A 20,883-nucleotide genomic window follows, 5' to 3' on the forward strand; every position below is an offset into this window, starting at 1 on the left:
TGTAAAATATTTTAGATGTAGTTCAAAAACTGTACGAGGAGATAGCCGGAAAAGCCATATAGCCCTGTTTCTGAGTAATATGACAACGTGTAACTATCACCAATTTCCGTAATATTTCACGAAAATCGAAATCCTTTGGCCCTGCACACCTTCATCATGTGTAGAAATATCCTGTAAAATATTTGATGTTGTTCAAAAACTGTACGAGGAGATAGCCGGACAAGCTATGATCATGTGTAATCCGGAAGGACGGACGAAGGGACGGACAGGGGTAAATTAATATGCCCCCCGACAGTTTTTCGCGGGGGCATAACAATGCAAATTCACTATATCTGTAAGTATATTGCTTCGGCATTATATCGTCAGCTAAGTTAGGCTATACGGCAGTTAATGAAACATATAATGCCCAGTCGAGCTATGCCTGCATGGGTCGCACAATTCATTTCGCGCCAAGTGTGCAATGTTAGTAAGTGATATGCTATGTAAGAAGTCGGTGATACGTCATGATGGGTATGATGTATGATATGATAATATGTAATGAAATTACACATACAGTGACACTTATAACCTTCCAATATGGAAATTTGTGTAATGATAATTATACGGTTTTAATTGTCCTAAAGCATTATCCTAATTGTAACAGTCTGAAATGTCTATAGGCCGAAATGTTCGCCGGCATTCGTAAGGAATTATGGGTTGTCATGGTCGAATTGTCGGGTATAGGTCAACAGTATGGTTTTAATGAACTGCAAAACGTCTTATAAGATTTCTTTTATTTCATTTAATTCGTTTCATCCTGCTTTAATTTGTATCGTTAATTTTGTTTTTATTTCGTTTTGATTCATTTTTTCGAATTATTTCGTTTTGATTATTCTTTTTATCGCTTCTTTTCGTTTCGTTTTGTTTCGTTATCGTTTCGGAATTCTTAAGTACCCACAAATTATGGGTAATATTCATGACGTAACTTTCGTAAACATCTGGTACGAGACCACAATTATCTGCCTATAATGATATGGGATTTTTCAAAACATTTTTTGAAACACTTTCTTTCAGAATTTCTCATACTTTTTGTGCTCAAATGGAATTATAATTTATTTATATTATTATAAATAAAGTTATTTCTAATTATAATTGGAGTTATTTATAATTCATTATAAATATTTATAATTATTCATAAATATTTATAAATAGGCATTTTTGTCCACTTTGGATTGCCATGGACTTGAACAGTGCTTATTAAAAACTATTCAGGGGACAGGTTTTTACCCAAAAAAATAAGGTTATATAAAACACACATCTTTTATTAATTGTTCCAACAGATAAACAAGATAAAGGGTAGCAGAATTATTGCATTGTCTTCTATTCAGATTTTGGAAGAGAAAGGAGCGATACTCTGGTAGGGAATTCTATTTCATGAAACGACATCGGACATCCTGACCTAAGCTAAGCTATCAAATTCAAACTTTAATTATGAAGAATGAGAGTTGATTGTAAAAAAAATGTATGTCATCTCAGTGTTAGTTTTGGGATAGGGACGAGCTATACTCCTCACATCCTCTGACCCACAACTTTTTATTGAATAACTTTACACCTCACATCTTCTGACCCACAACTTTTTATTGAATAACTTTACACTTCACATCTTCTGACCCACAACTTTTTATTGAATAACTTTACACCTCACATTCTTCTGACCCACAACTTTTTATTGAATAACTTTACTTCGCACTTCCTCTAACCCAAAACTTAATTTGTGTTTGTAAAACGAAAGTTGATCTACGAGAAGTACGGAGCCCGCTGGGATACCACTTTTTACCGTCCGGGGAGGAGGGCGGTTTCTGAATTTAATACAGGATGTCACTATTATGGTAAGCAGGGATACTTACAACTAAAGAATACAATAACCATTACAATGTCCTTTTACACTAAAATACTGAAATATTTGATGATCATGAAAACATCCACAAAAAAGAGAGGTTTTTTGGAAATTCAAAACGAAAGTAGCTGAAAATTGTCAACGATTTTCCAAAAATGTGTGAAATGTGCACTGTCATCAAACAACTTTTTAGGACAACTTATAAATATATCACGAACATGGTATGTTTTATCTATCAGGATTTATATATATACACACGTGTGTACTATAAGATTAAATACAAATCTAGGTAGCGTAGATCTATTATAATGTACGATAAATAAAATGTATTTACCTTTGATATTGTTGTTAGACAAGTGTTACTGATACGGGAAGTTGATATATATTTCAAATGTTAAATAACCATACGTTGCGCATTTGTATCGACCTCGTCTATGTAACATTTCTTTGTGTTACTGTATCACGTTCCGTCACAGTTTCAGATCCTTAAAGGGACCGGGCATTATATATCTCCAGGGCCCATGAGGACTGGCAAAAAATAAGAGGGTACAAGAAAAAAAATAGTAATTTTTGAAGGGGTAATATATTTTCTAATTCATTGAACAGAAGGAGGTAATGATACTTAAAAGTGATCAAGCGCGGATCCAAGGACTGGCGTACCGGGCGTACGCCCCCGCCCCCTAAATTGGTAAGAAAAAAAATTTCACAAGTTTCACCCCATAATGTTTTGCCTTGCTTCGCACGGCATTTAATTCAATTAACGCCCCCCCCCAAACTCAAATTCTGGATCCGCCCCTGGTGATATCTTTTTCACACATGATCATATGATACAATAAATATTTATGCCAGAATGTTTCAGCGTTGTCTTATGTTTCCATCCAATACATCTATCACTGTATAATAAATTCACATAATCTGTATTCACATGATTGAATAAAGGTTGCATAATTATTGTCCCTTTGATATATTCCCAATGTCCATTCTTACTCTATATACATGACTATAAATATAAGATGATTTGGGGTGTTACCATTGTCATGTAAAATCTACAAGTTTAAACAATGACTGCCATAGCTATATATATATAAAACGGATTTTTTGTTAACAATAACACAATAAAAACTGATAAAACCCCATAATGTAAACTTTCAAATAGATAACAAATCCTTATATAATGGAGTTCCATTAACAATGTAATTCTAATAAAACTTAATTCATTTTAGATGAGCAGTATATATGTATGTACACGGTTCCAGTTCTTGAAGTGGGACTTTTAACCATCAACTTAATAGTGATAAATTAAATCGACTAGAATTCAACCGTGTTTTGCACGGTTGAATTCAAGTCGATTTAATTTGATACTTTTAAGGTTATGGTTAATAGTTTTCATTTACCATCGATCTCTACGTGTTGGTCAAGATATGAGGCTGATCAAATATTTTATTGTAGTGATACTTGATTTCAATATATATTCCTTAATTGTTTTCAGGCGATCTGAATAAATAAAAACCCCCCAAAAATAATTTATCTATATCAGTTCACGAAGAAGCACACACATATCGTTTTTGTCCTTACTTAAATTCTTGCAATAATTAAATCGTTTTTGAATGGCTTTTGCTTTTGAAAGGTATTTCTATCTTTGCTAGTTGTCATGTAAAATTATTTTCTATAATCAAAATACACAGTTTATGAACTGGTGAATTACGTTACAATGAAGTAAATTACGTTACACCGTAATATATGCCAATGCTTAATTTATATATCATACATAGCAATATACTATTGTAATAACATCTTACCAGTACATGTATTCTCCGTTTCTAAGTTAAATTAAACTGAAAATTAATAATATCTAAATAACTGTACTTACTAGAAATTAAGGACACCTATGACTAAAGGGACAGTTTACATCAGGAACGGCTTTAAAATTGTTCCCGCGTCACAACTTCGTTTCTAAAGATGCCCGTATGATAGGCGATGTCACTAGTTAATTTGTTCAGCGAACAGTATTTTGTTTCCGTTTAAAAGAAATTACCGTAACGTAGTTCACTGTAACGTAATTCATGGACTAGTACTTTACCAAAGATGTGAAAAAATATGTAGCACCTGAAAAATCTGCTAAAGAGTCATTTATGACTGACATTGGTGTGTGTATAATTAGGAATATGGAAAGTTTGCTACTACCATTAACAGATGCAAGAGACACCGTAAAGTAATTCACAATTAAATGCACATTGGAAAAAAAAAAGATAAAAATCATGTATTTTTTCAATAAAAACATTATCCTTTACGTGTGAATCATTCATTTTCTTATTGTTTATTATTTTTATGTATTTTTTTCCTCACATAAACTTACCATATGTGTCAGTTACATTTTCATTACAGCTTCAGGAAAATTGTAACGTAAATCACTGTGTTTCATGGGATATCCGTATTATGTGGAAAAAAAAATAAATCGTTTTCGATGTAAAAATAACTGTTAAAATTGTGTTTTCTAGCCATTTTTCCCTAGAAAGCTTGTTGGGCGTTCTTCATTTGGAGTATTTTATATTTTTCTATGTATTTTTTTAGGGGAACCCTAATTTGTGACATAGGGTTTTTGTCGATTGAGTCTTGGATATTTATCGTTTTTATTCAGTGAACGGGATCCATGCCCCGTAAACTATGTTTTTACTATCTGGCATAACCCTGATAGTAAATTGAATCCAAAACTTATCAGGAAATAGCTTTTTGTTTTTGAAAATAGCTTGTGACTACGAAAGATTTTGGCTTTGGCGCACTTTCACTGAATTTGAGTGACAATGTAGTTGTTTAGTCTTTGCATATTTGGTTTTCATTGTATTCTGAGTTTGGTATCACTACAATGACAATGAGAAGTGTTGCTTACTGCATGCAACATGGCTAGTAACCGTGAGAAGTGTTGCTAATTGCATGCAGCATGGCTAGTAACCGTGAGAAGTATTGCTAATTGCATGCATGCAGCATGCCTATTAACCATGAGAAGTACTGCTAACTGCATGCAGCATGGCTAGTAACCGTGAGAAGTTTTGCTAACTGCATGCAACATGGCTAGTAACCGTGAGAAGTGTTGCTAATTGCATGCAGCATGGCTAGTAACCGTGAGAAGTATTGCTAATTGCATGCATGCAGCATGCCTATTAACCATGAGAAGTACTGCTAACTGCATGCAGCATGGCTAGTAACCGTGAGAAGTGTTGCTAACTGCATGCAACATGGCTAGTAACCGTGAGAAGTATTGCTAATTGCATGCATGCAGCATGCCTATTAACCATGAGAAGTACTGCTAACTGCATGCAGCATGGCTAGTAACCGTGAGAAGTACTGTTAACTGCATGCAGCATGGCTAGTAACCGTGAGAAGTGTTGCTAACTGCATGCAACATGGCTAGTAACCGTGAGAAGTGTTGCTAATTGCATGCAGCATGGCTAGTAACCGTGAGAAGTATTGCTAATTGCATGCATGCAGCATGCCTATTAACCATGCGAAGTACTGCTAATTGCATGCATGCAGCATGCCTATTAACCATGAGAAGTACTGCTAACTGCATGCAGCATGGCTAGTAACCGTGAGAAGTGTTGCTAACTGCATGCAACATGGCTAGTAACCGTGAGAAGTGTTGCTAATTGCATGCAGCATGGCTAGTAACCGTGAGAAGTATTGCTAATTGCATGCATGCAGCATGCCTATTAACCATGAGAAGTACTGCTAATTGCATGCAGCATGGCTAGTAACCGTGAGAAGTGTTGCTAACTGCATGCAACATGGCTAGTAACCGTGAGAAGTGTTGCTAATTGCATGCAGCATGGCTAGTAACCGTGAGAAGTGTTGCTACCTGCATGCAGCATGACAAGTAACCGTGAGAAGTGCTAAACGAATGAGCAAGTCATTTAAGACAAGTTAAACGACGGTAGGTGTCAATAAAGTCGTAGAAAATATTTTTATTCAAATTTTAACAGTATGTTATTTATGTGACGCCGAGTATAGTGTTCTTTTCTTTTTTCTTTACTTTCACTACCCAGTCGGAAAGCACCATTATAGAAATATTATCTATAGACAGATGAAATGCCACCGAACCAAAAATATTAGCTTCAATGTGTTCATTTTCCAAAAAACACCTTTTAAATACAAACATTTTTACAGTCACTATGATCCGCAGTGTGGTATTTACTAATATTATCCAAATAATTAAAAATAACTTCAATGATTTAAATCAAAATAACTAAGGGCAAAATATACAAGCAGTGAAGCTACTTACAGAAATTTTTCAGTTTTCACGGTACTTTTCTTTGAACAAAAGGTAAACTACCACTGATTTTATATCATTTAGGCGGAAGTTCACTGATCACTTGTTGTGCAACTTGGAACACATTTTTGAAAAGTACAAAACGAAAATAGATTTAAAGGGTCCTGACTAATAAACGGAACGGAATGAGGAAATGGAAAATGCGATGAAAGCTGAAAATGTTTCTCTAAAATAGATGGAAGAATGATACAGCTAAGCCATAGTTATTCTAGTAAAAAGTAATTCGTTTAATATACATCGCATGCCTGAATGGCATGCTTTCTACACGTTTGTAAACAGACAGTGATGTATTCAATTCATTGTAAGCCTTGTTCTTCAAAAAAGACTCCAAGAGAGGGTATTTTCTAGACCATGGTTCCTTTAAACCCTTGACAGTTTCAATGCAAAATAGGGGAGATACTTAGCTATATTTCACTGGTGGTCGGATAAATATCACATCATACTTGCGATTATCGGATTTTACTCACATTTAATGTGACGGGACAGGACATGCTTATCTTTTCGTGATCAACAAATGTCACCTCATAATGTTGCGAGAGTTTATGTCTCTATCAAATCGTCCTTCTATTTTGATGCTTCGGTATTCGTTTCTCTCGTTATCAAAGTTTACTAACTTACGCCATCCAAAATGATTATGACCATAATTGCGCGGTATACAAGATAGAAAGGGGTAGCCAGCGTGGAGGCTTTATGCGAATTCTGGTGTGAAGATATTTAAGGCTATTTTCCACTTAATTTGTCCAAATGGAATATAAGATAGGGTAATCATCCTTGCTCACGTCATCGTCTCCCAAACAGGATCGCAATAAGGAAATATACAATACATGTATCCTTTATTTTACGAGCTTTATGAACAGATCGCGAGGGTTTACCGTGGTAATCTGACTGTTTCGAAGGGAGTACAGATAAGTAAATTTATACTTTCGGCTATGTTCATGCATTGTTTTTATCCTGCAACCACATTTTTTTTTAAATAAAACATGCGAATTTTGTCCATAATAGTTCTTTTTTTTCAGCAATTTTATTAGCGCGGCGGTCGTTGTGGGCACCTTTAAACTCGTTACCTGTCTCCTGTTTTTATACGTTGCTCATAACTGAAAAGTAACCAGGAGACAATATTGTGCAGTGTATGAATAAAACTTTGCACTATTTGACACCCTTCATTTGTATATAAAATGGCTAGTTGCAGGATAAAAATTCTGCTTTCCGTTCTATTTTGCAATACACACGTTTTAGATCCCCCTTCGCTGAAAATTTCCAGTGTTTCACGCATTTCCGGAAAACCAATATTAAATGTTGTGTTGCACATTCAGATGAATACACAGATAAAGGGGAGAATTTTGACCTTGTTGTTAAAAACATACTCTAATCGCAAGAACATGTTTTATACTATAGGTCTACACAAGAAAGGTCTCCCGTCCAACTCGGTTTCTTGGAAGTGATATTAGTTTTTTTTCTTAAGCAATACATACAAGATATAACATGCATTTTTTATATTATTTCAAAACACAGATAATTACATATACAATATTAGAGTCAAAATAAATATAGCACATGAGACTCAAGTATACGAGGCTTGAGGACGGGGCAGAATGCGAGGGATACTACGTATGTAGACACTATTTTTGACAGCATCTTAATGCATTTTGTTAAATCTTGCAATGAAAAGCGATTTTGTTTTAAATATAGGTATAATTTGTTTAATGTCACTCCCAACGCGTGGGAAATCCCCTGCTTCATAGTAATTTCGAGTACAATAAAAAAAATGTACATGTACATAAATACAACTGTATATCTCACACCTCATATTTCAAGTCCAGAAAGTCCAAAAAAGGGGGGGGCTCCAGTGATTTGCACAGAAGGTCTGCAAAAAATTCCCAACAATGTTAGAACTGTCAAATTTCCGAAGCAAATTTTTGGTTTTGGTCGTTCCCTCCGCGGGAATCGAACTCGTACCGCTGTGACATCTTTGGCAGCACTGCCTGCACAAAGTCCAGCCCCATAGACCACTCGGCCAGCTAGGCTATATAAGAATATAGCTTTCTCTAGCCGGGTCATTTCTCCTCGTAGGGTTAATCTAGGGTAGTAACTTAGTACAAGATGTATGGTAGTACATGGTAGCTCTTTTAGGCGTTATTATGTAGGATAGAGGATCAAGTTGACGATACATGTCACAACAAATCATATACAAACGTCTCAGAATGTGACGACTCTATTCGCTACAATGCTCCATCGGATCAAATTGATACAGGGAAGTGATTGCTCGAGTTAACATATAAATCTATGACTTTAAGATACATTTGTCAGACTTGTCATTAAAATCAGTATGTGAAAACCGGGAAATGTTATTTTTTAAATATTAATTTAGATAACATATTTACACCAAAATTAGCCGTGATGAATTCTTGCTGCATCGCATTGTATATTGTAATAAGCTGTAGCCGGTAGCAATCTCAGTAAGAATTTCTGTCGAAGTGACACTTTAAGTCATCAACAGTACGAGACAGAAAGACATTCCACACTCAGTTGATTTCGCCGGATTTCTTTGATTAAATAAGGACGCTAAGCTTGCAATTATATGGTACTTGGTTAAAACCTTAGAGACAGATCGGTCGGTTCGTAGAAATAAAAGAAACTGAAATAATGAAGACATTTGTCATCATTAAGGCGGATCGGATACTCAATCAACACGGAAGTGATCTCTTTTCTAGACGATAACGCTTCAGAAATATGGCCAAGTTTCGTGAAACATATTTTTTTGTTTTTATTCAAGTCATCAGTCAGCTATTATTCCACTATAACAATACAAACCGATGTTTCTGGGAGAGCGACAATTTCTATCCGTTTACTGGATGCAGAGCTCCATGAATTCTGTAATTAACCATACAGATACAAAGGATATACTTTTCCATTGTTTATATGTAATATTACACTGATTAAAACGAGCATTCCAATTCCTAAAGAAGTTGTTTAATTATATTTCATGGTTATTAAAAAAAGAAATCGAAAGACCAACATGAAGCTATTAGAAAATGTTGTTTAACGACATAAGAATAGCGACCCCAAGAGTGTATGAATGTTCCATACCATACAGAAGATTAGGACAATACGCGTAGGGTCCGGGCCATAATTATATTTAGGTTCCATCAGATCGGATGAGTAACGGTCTGGACAATTAACCGATTGTGACAACCGTTTCCTTCAATTTTTATTTTCAAAAAATAATATTTTCAAAATGAAGTTATCATGTACATGCAACTGGTGACAGATGTTACCTATACGCTACAGACCCAATATCTCACACACCAAAGGGAATACGTTGCCTTCGTGAAGATAGAATATCCATTTAAATCAAGCCTTCAGACCAAATAAGTCTAGGACCTAATCATGCTGAAATAATAAAAGACATTAACAGAGGAGACTTTATAGAATGTTATGATCAGATTCATCGTCACGCAGTTTATTTACTATGGACGCATAAACGAAGCAATATAAATGCACAAATATAAATAAGAAGATCCGTTTTTATTGTGTCAATGAAATAGTTTGTCACCGAGCGACAGTAATCAATTTGTTGCCGGAACAGAGGGGCTTCTTTTGGTTCTTCCATCTGTATTTATAATATAAACATTGAATGTGTCCAAGATCGTCCGGTTTATAAGTTAGGGAAAATTGTAGACAGAGAAAATAATAATATTTTGCAGCGTACACTGTTCTGATGAATTTAGAGTGAATAATAGTTTCTGTCGATACATAGGGATTATGGATTCAACGTTAACCAACATATAACTCAGAAATCGAGATATTTTGACAAACTGACAGGAAAATGAATTAATTCGACGGAGATTAGCATTGAACATTTTAAAGATTTTTTAATCTTCTTGCCATATGAACATGATTATTAGCCTGTTCTGCTGTAGTTTTCACGTGTATTTTGTTGTTGGTGTGATGTTACCAGATGAACAGAGGCTTGTCAATGAACTGTTCAATAAGTCTAATTATGACAATACCGTTAGACCAGTGATGAATGCTTCCTATAGTGTTGAAGTCAAGTTTGGATTTACATTAATCCAGATTATGGACATGGTAAGTCCAGCTCATGTTAGTTAATGTATATTCTTAGGTTATGATAGTAACCTACCTTTGATACAAGTTAGTACCAAGAATCAATAACTAAAGAACAAAATCGGGCTTACGGTGTATTAAAATAGTCCAGGTAAACTATTAACACGTTATAAATGCTAAACTAGTAACAAATAATAAACGCAAACCAGTAGCATGTTAGCATATCATAAAAGTCAACCTAGGAATACTTTATAAAATGCAAACTAGTATCATGTAAAAAAGTCTAACTAGTAACATGTTATAAAAGGCAAACTAATAACACGTTATAAAAGTCAAGCTAGTACATTGTAACAAGTTTTAAAAGGCAATCTAGTAAGTTAACATGTAACAAAAGTCTAACTATTAAAATGTTGTAAAATTCAAACTAGTAACGTGTTATATCAGGTTAAATAGAAAAAATGTTATAAAAGGCAAAGAAGTAAAACGTAATAAAAGTCAAACCAGTAACACGTTATAAAAAGGAATAGTAGAAACACGTTATAAATGGTAATTAGTAACGCGTTATAAAAGACAAAGTAGTAACACAGTACAAAAGGTAACTAATATCACATGTTATAACAGTCAAACTACTAACACGTTATAAAAGGCAAACTAGTAACACGTTATAAAAGGCAAACAAGTAACACGTTATTAAAGCCGTGCTAGACCATTGTAACACGTCATAAAAGGCAAACTAGTAACACATTATAAAATGTATACTTGTGACACGTTATTGAAAGCAAACTAGTACAACATAATTAGAGACAAACACGTAATAAAACCCAAACACGTTTTAAAAGGTAAACTAGTAACATGCTTTTAAAGGTCAGCTAGTAACACATAATAAAGGATAAACTAGTAACACGTCATAAAACGTTAACTAGTAACACGTTATTAAAGGCCAAGCAAACTAGTTACACGTCACATCACACTCGTGCAAATCGGCAAATCGGCTTATAGAATGCTGAATGTCGAGCGAACGGGCAGTGGAAGGATGGGCAGAACATTTTTCTCAGCAACTACAGTAACCTGTTTATTGAGCAGGCGTATTTATCAACATTTCCGGTCGAATGCGTACTTTACGGCAACCCGGTCATTTCGGTCTTTGAACCATTTTTACTCAATATCCTTAGACATGTAGAGTATGTAATCAGCTTGCTAGATAAATTTTATTTCAATTGTTAATGCTTTCTCGCTCTCACTAGAGATTTTGCCGTGAACTGTATTTTTCTAGAAACTAGGTTTTTTTTTTAGTTGAGGTTGGAGGTGAAGAAGATTCTTATTTATTTTGATTAATACAGGTGCAGATATCCTGATAGTTTGGAAAAGTTCAATGCAATTGGGTCATTTTGTTCCAAAATATGCAAGAAATTATCGATTATCTACAAACTAAATGGGAGAGGATAACAACCATTCGACCCCTTTCGCTCCTCCACTAGTAAAAAGGTACCCGGTACAATTGATTGTCCTATGGTAAATGTTTCATGTATTTCAGGGCGAGAATATTTGTCTTCCAATCGAACAGACCCTACTTTGTACGTTGATTCTGATGACCCGCAGGTAGACATATTTGTTCCATTAATTGTACTGTAAAAGTTTCCACTGTTTTCACTGTGTACTATACTAGTATTATGAATCGTTACTTTTTCATTCTCATTCATAACTTCAAATAAGTCTTCGTTTTAACAGGAAGAAGTAAACCAAGTTTTTGTCACAAATGCCTGGCTAGAGCACGTAAGTTAGTATACAAATTAATGGCATACTTTTTAAAATGTTTTATTACCATGAATTTGAATCGGCCTAACAAATGGAAAAGAAAAATAAAAGAGTGTACGAAAAAAGAAAACTGTTGTCTCAAATTAAAGTCGACTTTCGATATGATATTGGAATCATCCAAATTGTGTATTGTGTTGTTCAGATCCATATCCAAGAAATTAAGTTTGAGGACCAAAATTCTCCGATGTATCTAAGAAGACGACGTCCGGTATTATTTGTGTGAGAACCCTTGTATACATGATTACAATAACAGCTCCCCTTCTAGTAAACGATAACATATCACTTCATTTTATAAAGTTAGTGACGGAACCATTCAGAGGATGAAACATGTATTTTGTCTGTATAAAAGTAATCAGAAAGCGATGTTATATCCATCATAATTTCTTACTTCTGTCAGCTTGAATACATTTGTTCTAATGGTATGTCAAAACTAATCTCTGATGTCTTAAAATCTTTTGTATTCGATGCATTTTCTATGAATGATATATTTGTATAGGTGAATTATTGATTGGGCTGTACAGTTTTGCATAGCCACTGAACCAATAATGCATCACGGAACTGTCTTAACGTTAACGGTATAAATGTTTCACTTGTTGTGTACTATTTTTATTTCCCTCTACCAACGATACTGAAGCGCTGGAAGGACGAGAGAATGGGATGGAACGCATCACAATATAATAACTTGAAGGTTTTACGAATACCAGCCAGTAAGCTCTGGTTACCTGATATTGTGCTATATAATAAGTAGGTATAAGATAAAAAATATTGAAAATATCATTAAAAATCTACCCAAATATTGAAATTATAATGATCAAAATACATATTTACAACAAGAGTCACTCAATGATCATTACACTTCTAAAGTTTTTATTTGATAATTAGATGTATATGTCTTTCCGTTTGTTCACAACTGAAAACCACTAGAACTATTTAATGAAACGCGATACTTGAGTGTAAACCACACGAGTCAGACTTATCTTTGTTAAATCTATATAGCTCACAAGAAGCCACGTGGGTTCGTATAATGGTTCTTTTTATTACTTGCAACATACACTATACAATTTGAGGTTTTATACATAAAGAGATACATAAATAACATCACGCCTATCCTAAATAGGATCGTTTTGCAAGATCTGTCAATACAAGGATTTACGACCTTGATGGATTGTATACAAATTATTTTGTGTCACATGAGACTGAACACTTAGGCACACTAATTACAAACTTCTACGTAAAGATGACAAAGAGCGAATTAATCATGTCTATAAAATGGAATTTATTTTCTTTTAAGTTTTTAACTGGCTAGTCGATTACTGTCTTCCTTAATTTCGGTTCAAGAAAAAAAACTTCACATTAAAGTCGATATTTTGTAATACCGGGTACGAAAATTATATACAATGCTAAAAATAAGTTACTTATAATCTTTGACAAAGACAAAGCTGAAATTGCATGATCATCTTTAAAAAAATCACAGACACACACACAAAAACACAACTCACAAAGAAAATGTTCTTCCCAACTTGAGAAATAATGAGAATGTTTCGTTTCAGTGCCGATGACTATACAAACGGTTTCATGCCCATTAATGCTATGATTCATCATGATGGTTGGGTGTACTGGTCTCCACCTGCCAGACTTCGCAGCTCCTGTAAAGTTGATATCACTTTATTTCCATTTGACAGACAGCATTGCAAACTTAAATTTGGTTCTTGGTCATATCCAAAAAGCCAAGTAGATATGGTTGCTCTTCAAGAAGCCGTAGATCTTCACGAATATACAACAAATGGAGAGTGGATTTTGTCTCAACACAAGATAGTTAGGAATGAAATTAAATACCCGATTGGAGACGATATCTACCCGGATGTTACAGTAGAGTTTTTAATCCACAGGAGGATTTTGTATTATATTTTAAATATAATTTTCCCCTGTTTCTGGTTAAATGTTCTGAGTGTTTTAACCTTCTGTCTCCCTCCTGATGCTGGCGAGAAGATCACTCTCAGTATAACTGTTCTGTTGTCATATTCTGTGTTTATGTTATTAGTAGCAGAGAGTATGCCTCCAACTTCCGAGTTTGTTCCACTGATAGGTGTGTTTTCTATGTGTAATATTCTGTTCAGATTTTATTCAAAAACGTGACAAACTCTTTGTCAAACATCATTGACATAGCGAAAGGCGTTTTCCATTGTATTTAATGTAACAAAACAATATTAGGAAAGCTAAATTATAAATATTTTCATTGATTAGTGAACCATTCCGATGTTAGACAAAGCAATAAACAATAAACTATGCGTCATGTGTCTCCCTCCTTGTACATGTAAGAGTCATTAATAGTCATACTAATACATACGCTTATTTGCGGATAAGTGCGACAATATTTCCGTAACGAATATGGCGTTTCCGTTACGATTCTGTATGTTATTGTCAAAAGAAGATCTTTTTGTACATATACACCTTGGCAGATTGATTTTCTTTCCGCTTGCATTTGTTAAGCCTTACAAAAGTAGATGATTCTGTTTTTTTTTTTTTTTTTTTTTTTTTTTTGGTAATACCACGTATGTATTTTCTTCTAGTCAATATACCGCCTATCACCCCTGTTTCTCTTTACATTTATTTACATTCAACGTAATCATGATAGTTTGGAGATCTTATTTATGACGATTCTGGGTCTGTTATTTTTAGGAATTTATCTGACAGTATCGATGGCAGTTGCCTCTGTAGCAGTTATACTGACAGTCCTGGTGATGAAGCTTCATCACTGTTCTCCAAAACAGAAGAGAGTACCCAAGTGGGTAAGAATCGTGGTCCTAGGAATTCTGGCTAAAGTTGTGCGCTGCGACTGTGTCACTGGAGTTAGATCATTGAAACGCGAATATCAAATACAGAAACACAAAATGTCTTTTAAACACGATGAACAACAGCCAGCACCAAGATGTAAACTTCTCCGTGATATAGGCCAAAGGGAAGTAACTCGTGATATAGGCCAAAGGGAAGTAACTCGTGATATAGGCCAAAGGGAAGTAACTCGTAATTCTAATGAGAGTTTAAGTGATAGTGAAATTTCAGAGGAATCACTTATGAATGGTTACCAGTTCTCGTCCGGTATCAGAAAAAGCATAGATAATTCTGAAATTCCCTCAACCTATGACAAAAACAATTCTATGCTATATAGCACAGTATCAGAAATATCAAAATACTTGAGATACCTAGTGATAAAGAGCGATTATAACGATTCTGAAGAGGATATTATATCAGAATGGAAACAAGTAGCTTTGGTAGTTGATCGCCTTTTGTTTTGGACATTTTTATTGATAACAATGGTCTCTACTGTCGTTATATTAGTTTTAGTGCCCGTTTCTGCCTACAGCGAGCTACAAGGATGGTAGAGGTGCTCACACATGCAAGACATTTCACTATACGAAAAATTAACTACATATAGTCTTATAATATCTTAAATACATATGAAAAACCTACTGTACAAATTCATATCTAACTGTTTAGAAACAAGTAAAAAAATGATGCCATAAAATACAAGTCCCCATTTATTGTAATTGAAACTGCAAGTTATACATATATCATCTGTATGCATATGAACTCATTAGTGTCATTTTGTTAGGTTTAAAACCACTAATAAAGGTTCCATTACTTTCTATGTTGAATTAAGCAATTTTCAAGGTCCCAATCTTTTTTAAAGTTTGTTAAAATGAACTTTAACAGGTTTTATCATAGGGGGGACCTTTTAAAGACTGTCTCATAAAATTTGCAGCATACCTTTAATGGTTTCTAAGAAAGAACGGTGAAGTGAAAGTAGACAGGTACTAAAAATACTACTTTCCTTTTGGATGTTTGACAAATCAATGGGCTTAAGATCTAGACTCTGACAAATTATTCTCTACATCAGAGTTCAAAACTGTTGTATTCAGTGTGTACCTGACATAAGCTTTCAGGTGATACTCAGTTTGCATATACTGGGTAAATCACAAAAAAATATACAATGCATCCTAAGAACTACTTTGTTTTTTACGGACTACTTTCTGGTATGCGCAGGCGACTGGTTCCCCTTGATAGTGGTATTATACCTGGGGCCAATAATATTATTTGTATTTGAAGAAGTACATTTTTCTATGGCATAAGCATTAAAGTGTTATTTGATATTTTGATCTTTACTTACGTAAGGAACAGACCTTAACTAACGTCATTCTCTTTTGACACTCTTTCAAATTTTGAGACAAACCTTATTCGTTATAACTTATCTTGGCTTACAGCAATAAAACCAACAAACTCAAGCCAAATAAAAAAAAACAATAACTCTAAGTCCCAATCTCATACTCAATCTATATAATTTTTATCTCTAAAGTGCAACGAACGAATAACAAACTAAGATCGAGATGTCGTGTGGTCTGTAACTGTTTCTGATTAAGAAATAAAACTGAATTAGGTTTTTTACATGACTTTATCACCATGTGCCTGAACATATACTGTCTGCAAACAGTACGGGATATTTTCCGACATTCATGTATACATGAATATGTAAACCAGAAGTGGCGAGAGCAATACACAAGCAGTCGGTCGAATGCTGGAAGCAAAAGGGGTCCAATAAGGTGGTCCTTGTGTGGATCTAATCTTCCAGACTTCTTACAATTAGGCTTCCAGAATAGGTCATGTTGCTGCAAGATTGAAGTCATCACTACAGAAGTTTCGTGATCGTCATCATGAACTAATGGATCTTTACGGTGCATGTATCAATCTGCATCATGAGAACTGATTTGTTCAACGTGTCATAGTTTTCCTTTCCTCTTTCGTCTATCCCGGACTTGACTTTTATGAGTAACTCGGCGGGTGTTTCTAGAAAAGCAGAGGACGCTTACTCAATCTGCTTCATGCTCACAGTTTCAAGTCGGGTCCGACTTGCTCGTTGACTTTTGTTTCTTTGTACTTATTATTTTTTTATTTATGGCAAGCCAAAGTGGACAAAAATCAATATTTTGTAATATTAGAAAATAGTTTTTAATATTACAAAATATTTTTTTTTAATAATAGAAAATATTTCTTAATATTAGAAATACAATTTGTAATATTAAAAATTCATTTTCTAATTATCAAAATTCCTGATTTAGTAATATTACAAAATATTTAAAAAAATCATTTTTCAATATTAGAAATCACTCATATTTGTCCACTTTGGCTTGCCATAGTTATTTTATGTTCTTTGTTTTTATTTATGTGTTTCTGTTTTCTCCGTCTGGTCTTTGTCCTTCAATTTGGATTACATTCTTTTGATTTCCGCTATATCTCGGTTGCCTTGATTTCTGGTTCTACAGTATTTAATGGCTGAATGGTAACATTTGACTATAGGACAGTTAGAGAATGCTATAAAATAAGGGGAAAACTGTAACGAATTAAAAGATATTATGTTAGTAACGCGTAACTATTTTTGTTGTTGTTGTTCTTCGTTAGTTTTGCAATATTCGTATACACACGGAACTTCTTAATATATGTTAATCCGTACATCCAAAACTTTGGAACGAAAGTTCTAAATATCTGATAAAATTGTATCATATCCTTTCCCTTCGCTAAATAGCGCCAATAGCTTTAGTGACTCAGTTCAAGTTGAATCCCTTAAGCCCGTCAGGCTTAGTCAAATTCTGACAGAGATAAAAGTTTTCAGCATAAAATATGAGATGTGATATGATTGCCAATGAGATAGTCATCCACCAAATGGCAAGGAAAGGACAATTAAACTTCTACAGGTCACCAAACGACCTTTAATCAGGGACATATTTAAAGCCCATAAACCAAGGTGTAAAACGCCCCCCAAATAAATGATGTGAAACTATTCATAAAAGACGAAAATCGACCTAATCTATACATACATTGTCAAACAGAAAAACGTAAAATGAATGTCTGAGTTTCCTTGCTGCATGTTATTTTCTCGAACAAGGCGACGAAATATTGATATGTAGTTTGACCGTCTCTTGTTATGGTTGGGTATAAAATTTGCAGGCTATGATATGTATTGTTTTAGTATATCGTCTACTGTCTGTCGTATAATGTCTGTCAAATATTGTCCGTAGTATGTCGTCTGTCGTTCGTGGTCTTTTGTTTGTTATCGGTCGTCTTTCGTCGGCTAATGACTGTTTTCTATTGTCTGTCTACATCGTGTTGTATATTGGCTGTTTTCTTGTTTCTGTCTATAACATGTGGTCTATTGGGTGTCATCCTGGTTTGCATACATTTAATTACCATACTAGTTAAATAGTTAAATAAACAAAAAAGACAATGGGTTCATACACCTTGAAGACCTATAGTTTGTTTTAAATATGTACAATGAAATGCATAATATTTTTTTTACCTGCAGAAAATATATGTTGGCATTCTGTTGATTTTTGTTTTTGTATTGATTGCATGTTTTATTTAATGTGTACATTTGTCTTTCATTTCTAATAATCCTATAAAAAATAAGTAAAACATTATTTTTTAATAAATATTTTTAATAACAAAATCAACAACACAAGATAAGGGACAAGACAATTCATTTTCAGACAGCTTGAATCACAACAAATATAATAGATAATTTGCATGTACTAAGAATACATATACAACATTTAAGACCCATTGTATCAGTTGCAGCATTAAAATAAATATAAAATCAGCTTAAATTATCAGAAATGACAAAGCATGAAATATATTACAATGTTTGTATCGTATAAAAGTTCACTAATTAAGATGCAGTAAGTGAGAAGCGGCATCTGCGTAGTCTGTCACAGTCATAATCCGCTGCTGATATCTGTCTTTGAGTTGCTGTAGTTGTGTGTTGATGCGTCGGTAAACTGGTCTTTTGGGTGAACGAGCTCCTCCAGCTGAGTACTGGATCACTGTAATATCTGTCATGGCCTGGGTAGTCTGTAGTAAGTAAATTATCTCGTAGATGTTTGGGTGAGCATGTCGGACTTTTTTCTTGATTTTGTTGTGCCAGCCCTCTAAATGGTTTGTAGTGCGAGGTCCTTCTGTCTGGTAGTGGTTCCATAAAAATCTGTTGTTCTCCACCCAGTGTTCGGTAACGTAGTCGGTAAATGTAGTAGTATCGTAATTAATTATAATTATGATTATAATTAGCTATGGTGCTGAATACTTGTTCAGCATGTTTAGCTTGCATATGGGAATACAGTTGGCTTGGAAGCTTAACATTAAGGAATGTAATAAATTTCAACAGACATTAATTAAGGATAAACTATAAAACTAACTTTACAGTTTTAATTTTTTTTATTTCATTAAGTTCATAATTTATTATGTAAATAATTGTATTTTTGTACTATAATCCCAATATTGACAACATGTACAAAAATAAAATATTAAATAATGAAATATTTCATTTAAAACATCATCAAGTTTATTTTGATATTCTCATAACAATATCTTAAGATTTTAAGTACAATTCTTCAGATAAAATACAGGTGCAATTAAGGTGACCGCGTCTTGTCATTTCAAACTTTATCTATCATGTCTTGTCATTTCTAACAGTATGTACCCGCGTCATGCCATTTCTAATTGTATGTACCTACGTCGTGTCATTTCTTACTGTATGTATCCACGCCATTCCATTTCTAACAGTTCTAACTGTATGTATCCACGTCATGTTATTTCTTATTGTATGTATCCGCATCATGTCATTTCTAACTGCATATATCCGCGTCTTGTCATTTCAAACTGTATCTATCATGTCATGTCATTTCTAACAGTATGTACCCGAATCATGCCATTTCTAATTGTATGTAACGGCGACATGTCATTACTAACTGTATGTATCCATGTCATGCCATTTCTAACTGAATGTATCAGTGTCATGCAATTTCTAACTATATGTATCAGTGTCATGCAATTTCTAACTGTATGTATCAGTGTCATGCAATTTCTAACTGTATGTATCAGTGTCATGCAATTTCTAACTATATGTATCAGTGTCATGCAATTTCTAACTATATGTATCAGTGTCATGCAATTTCTAACTGTATGTATCAGGTGATTTGAAATATTTGAACGAATATAAAGATTTATTTAAGATAATATTTGTTTAATAGCATAAAACTAGGTAACTGTAACTAGTCATAGGCATTTTGATAGAAAGTTTGTGAATATGATAGACAATAGGCAACTCAATGGGCACTAGCAAATATACTACCAAGTCGGACCTTTTTTACAAATACTAAAAACACTCATCATTGACGCCGACAAAATGAAGCGAAGAATTACGGTTGTCACCTTCCCCTATCGTTATAGAGTATTAGTTTCCGATATAACACACTGCTGCTTCCATTTATTATGAACGTTTTTTTTTCCTTAATCAATAGACGTGATTTTTAAAAAAAAGAAGACAAAACGGTGGCTTTCTTGTAAGTTATGAAATGTTTACCTCTCTGAAGAACTCGGGTTCATCCCGGCTATAAATGGGTTTTAGTGCTGTTCGCTCTTGTGTGTATTTCAACTGAAGTGTCTTTATGACATTCCCGACTGTATTTTGTCAACGGTCTTCACCTATCTTGGTACTCCTACACTCCTACATTTTTCTCAGTGTTTGTATCAATAGGAGTTTCCCTACGCCAATACATAAAAAGGTTGCAAAGAGGCATAAATGTTCAGTTTTGGTGTAGTATGCTAGTGTGTGTTTGGTTTTTTTTTTATGTGATAGCAAGAAATCGAGACGGTAATATAGATTTTTCATACAAGTACATGTAGCGTCACCACGGAAGAAAAAATATATGTAAAGCACATATGTGGTATAGAAGATACTTTCAAAAAGAATAGAACA

At 34.1% G+C, this 20,883-nt stretch overlaps 2 protein-coding genes across 8 annotated transcripts in view; one reads left to right on the forward strand and one right to left on the reverse strand.

Moving 5' to 3' along the window:
* Positions 1-6,271, reverse strand: part of LOC148623143 (sacsin-like) — a 53,192-nt gene extending 46,921 nt beyond the window's left edge. The window contains exon 1 of one of the 5 annotated variants that reach the window (XM_088573697.1): positions 6,153-6,271. The gene's annotated coding sequence lies outside the window, so the exon portion shown is untranslated. Of the gene's footprint in view, positions 1-1,886; positions 2,115-2,210; positions 2,402-3,746; positions 5,221-6,152 lie in introns of those variants that run through there. The other 4 variants (XM_088573698.1, XM_088573701.1, XM_088573699.1 and 1 more) reach the window with 4 other exon arrangements.
* LOC148623144 (neuronal acetylcholine receptor subunit alpha-10-like) lies at positions 1,747-15,727 on the forward strand. 3 transcript variants are annotated; one of them, XM_088573707.1, is made up of 5 exons: positions 1,747-1,868; positions 11,994-12,038; positions 12,715-12,824; positions 13,631-14,166; positions 14,760-15,727. In XM_088573707.1, exons 1-5 carry the CDS (start codon positions 1,866-1,868, stop codon positions 15,461-15,463), a joined length of 1,398 nt encoding a protein of 465 aa, XP_088429833.1. In that variant the 5' UTR covers positions 1,747-1,865; the 3' UTR covers positions 15,464-15,727. The 3 variants fall into 3 exon arrangements, with proteins under 3 accessions (XP_088429833.1, XP_088429831.1, XP_088429830.1); XM_088573705.1 differs by lacking the exon at positions 1,747-1,868 and adding an exon at positions 7,517-7,808; XM_088573704.1 differs by lacking the exon at positions 1,747-1,868 and adding an exon at positions 7,863-10,286.
* The last annotated feature ends 5,156 nt before the right edge of the window (positions 15,728-20,883 follow it).

This window comes from Perna viridis, chromosome 3 (genome assembly GCF_037379345.1).
Source record: "Perna viridis isolate PV_CMFRI_1.1 ecotype Kerala chromosome 3, ASM3737934v1, whole genome shotgun sequence".
NCBI lineage: Eukaryota > Metazoa > Mollusca > Bivalvia > Mytilida > Mytilidae > Perna > Perna viridis.

What these genes read in the sequence shown, in the direction of transcription:
- LOC148623144 (XM_088573704.1), top strand. Translation starts at nt 10,089, where the DNA reads ATGAACATGATTATTAGCCTGTTCTGCTGTAGTTTTCACGTGTATTTT. An exon ending in GATATTGTGCTATATAATAA is followed by an intron (nt 12,825 to 13,630) that starts GTAGGTATAAGA and finishes GTTTCGTTTCAG; the next exon opens with TGCCGATGACTATACAAACG. An exon ending in CGAGTTTGTTCCACTGATAG is followed by an intron (nt 14,167 to 14,759) that starts GTGTGTTTTCTA and finishes TGTTATTTTTAG; the next exon opens with GAATTTATCTGACAGTATCG.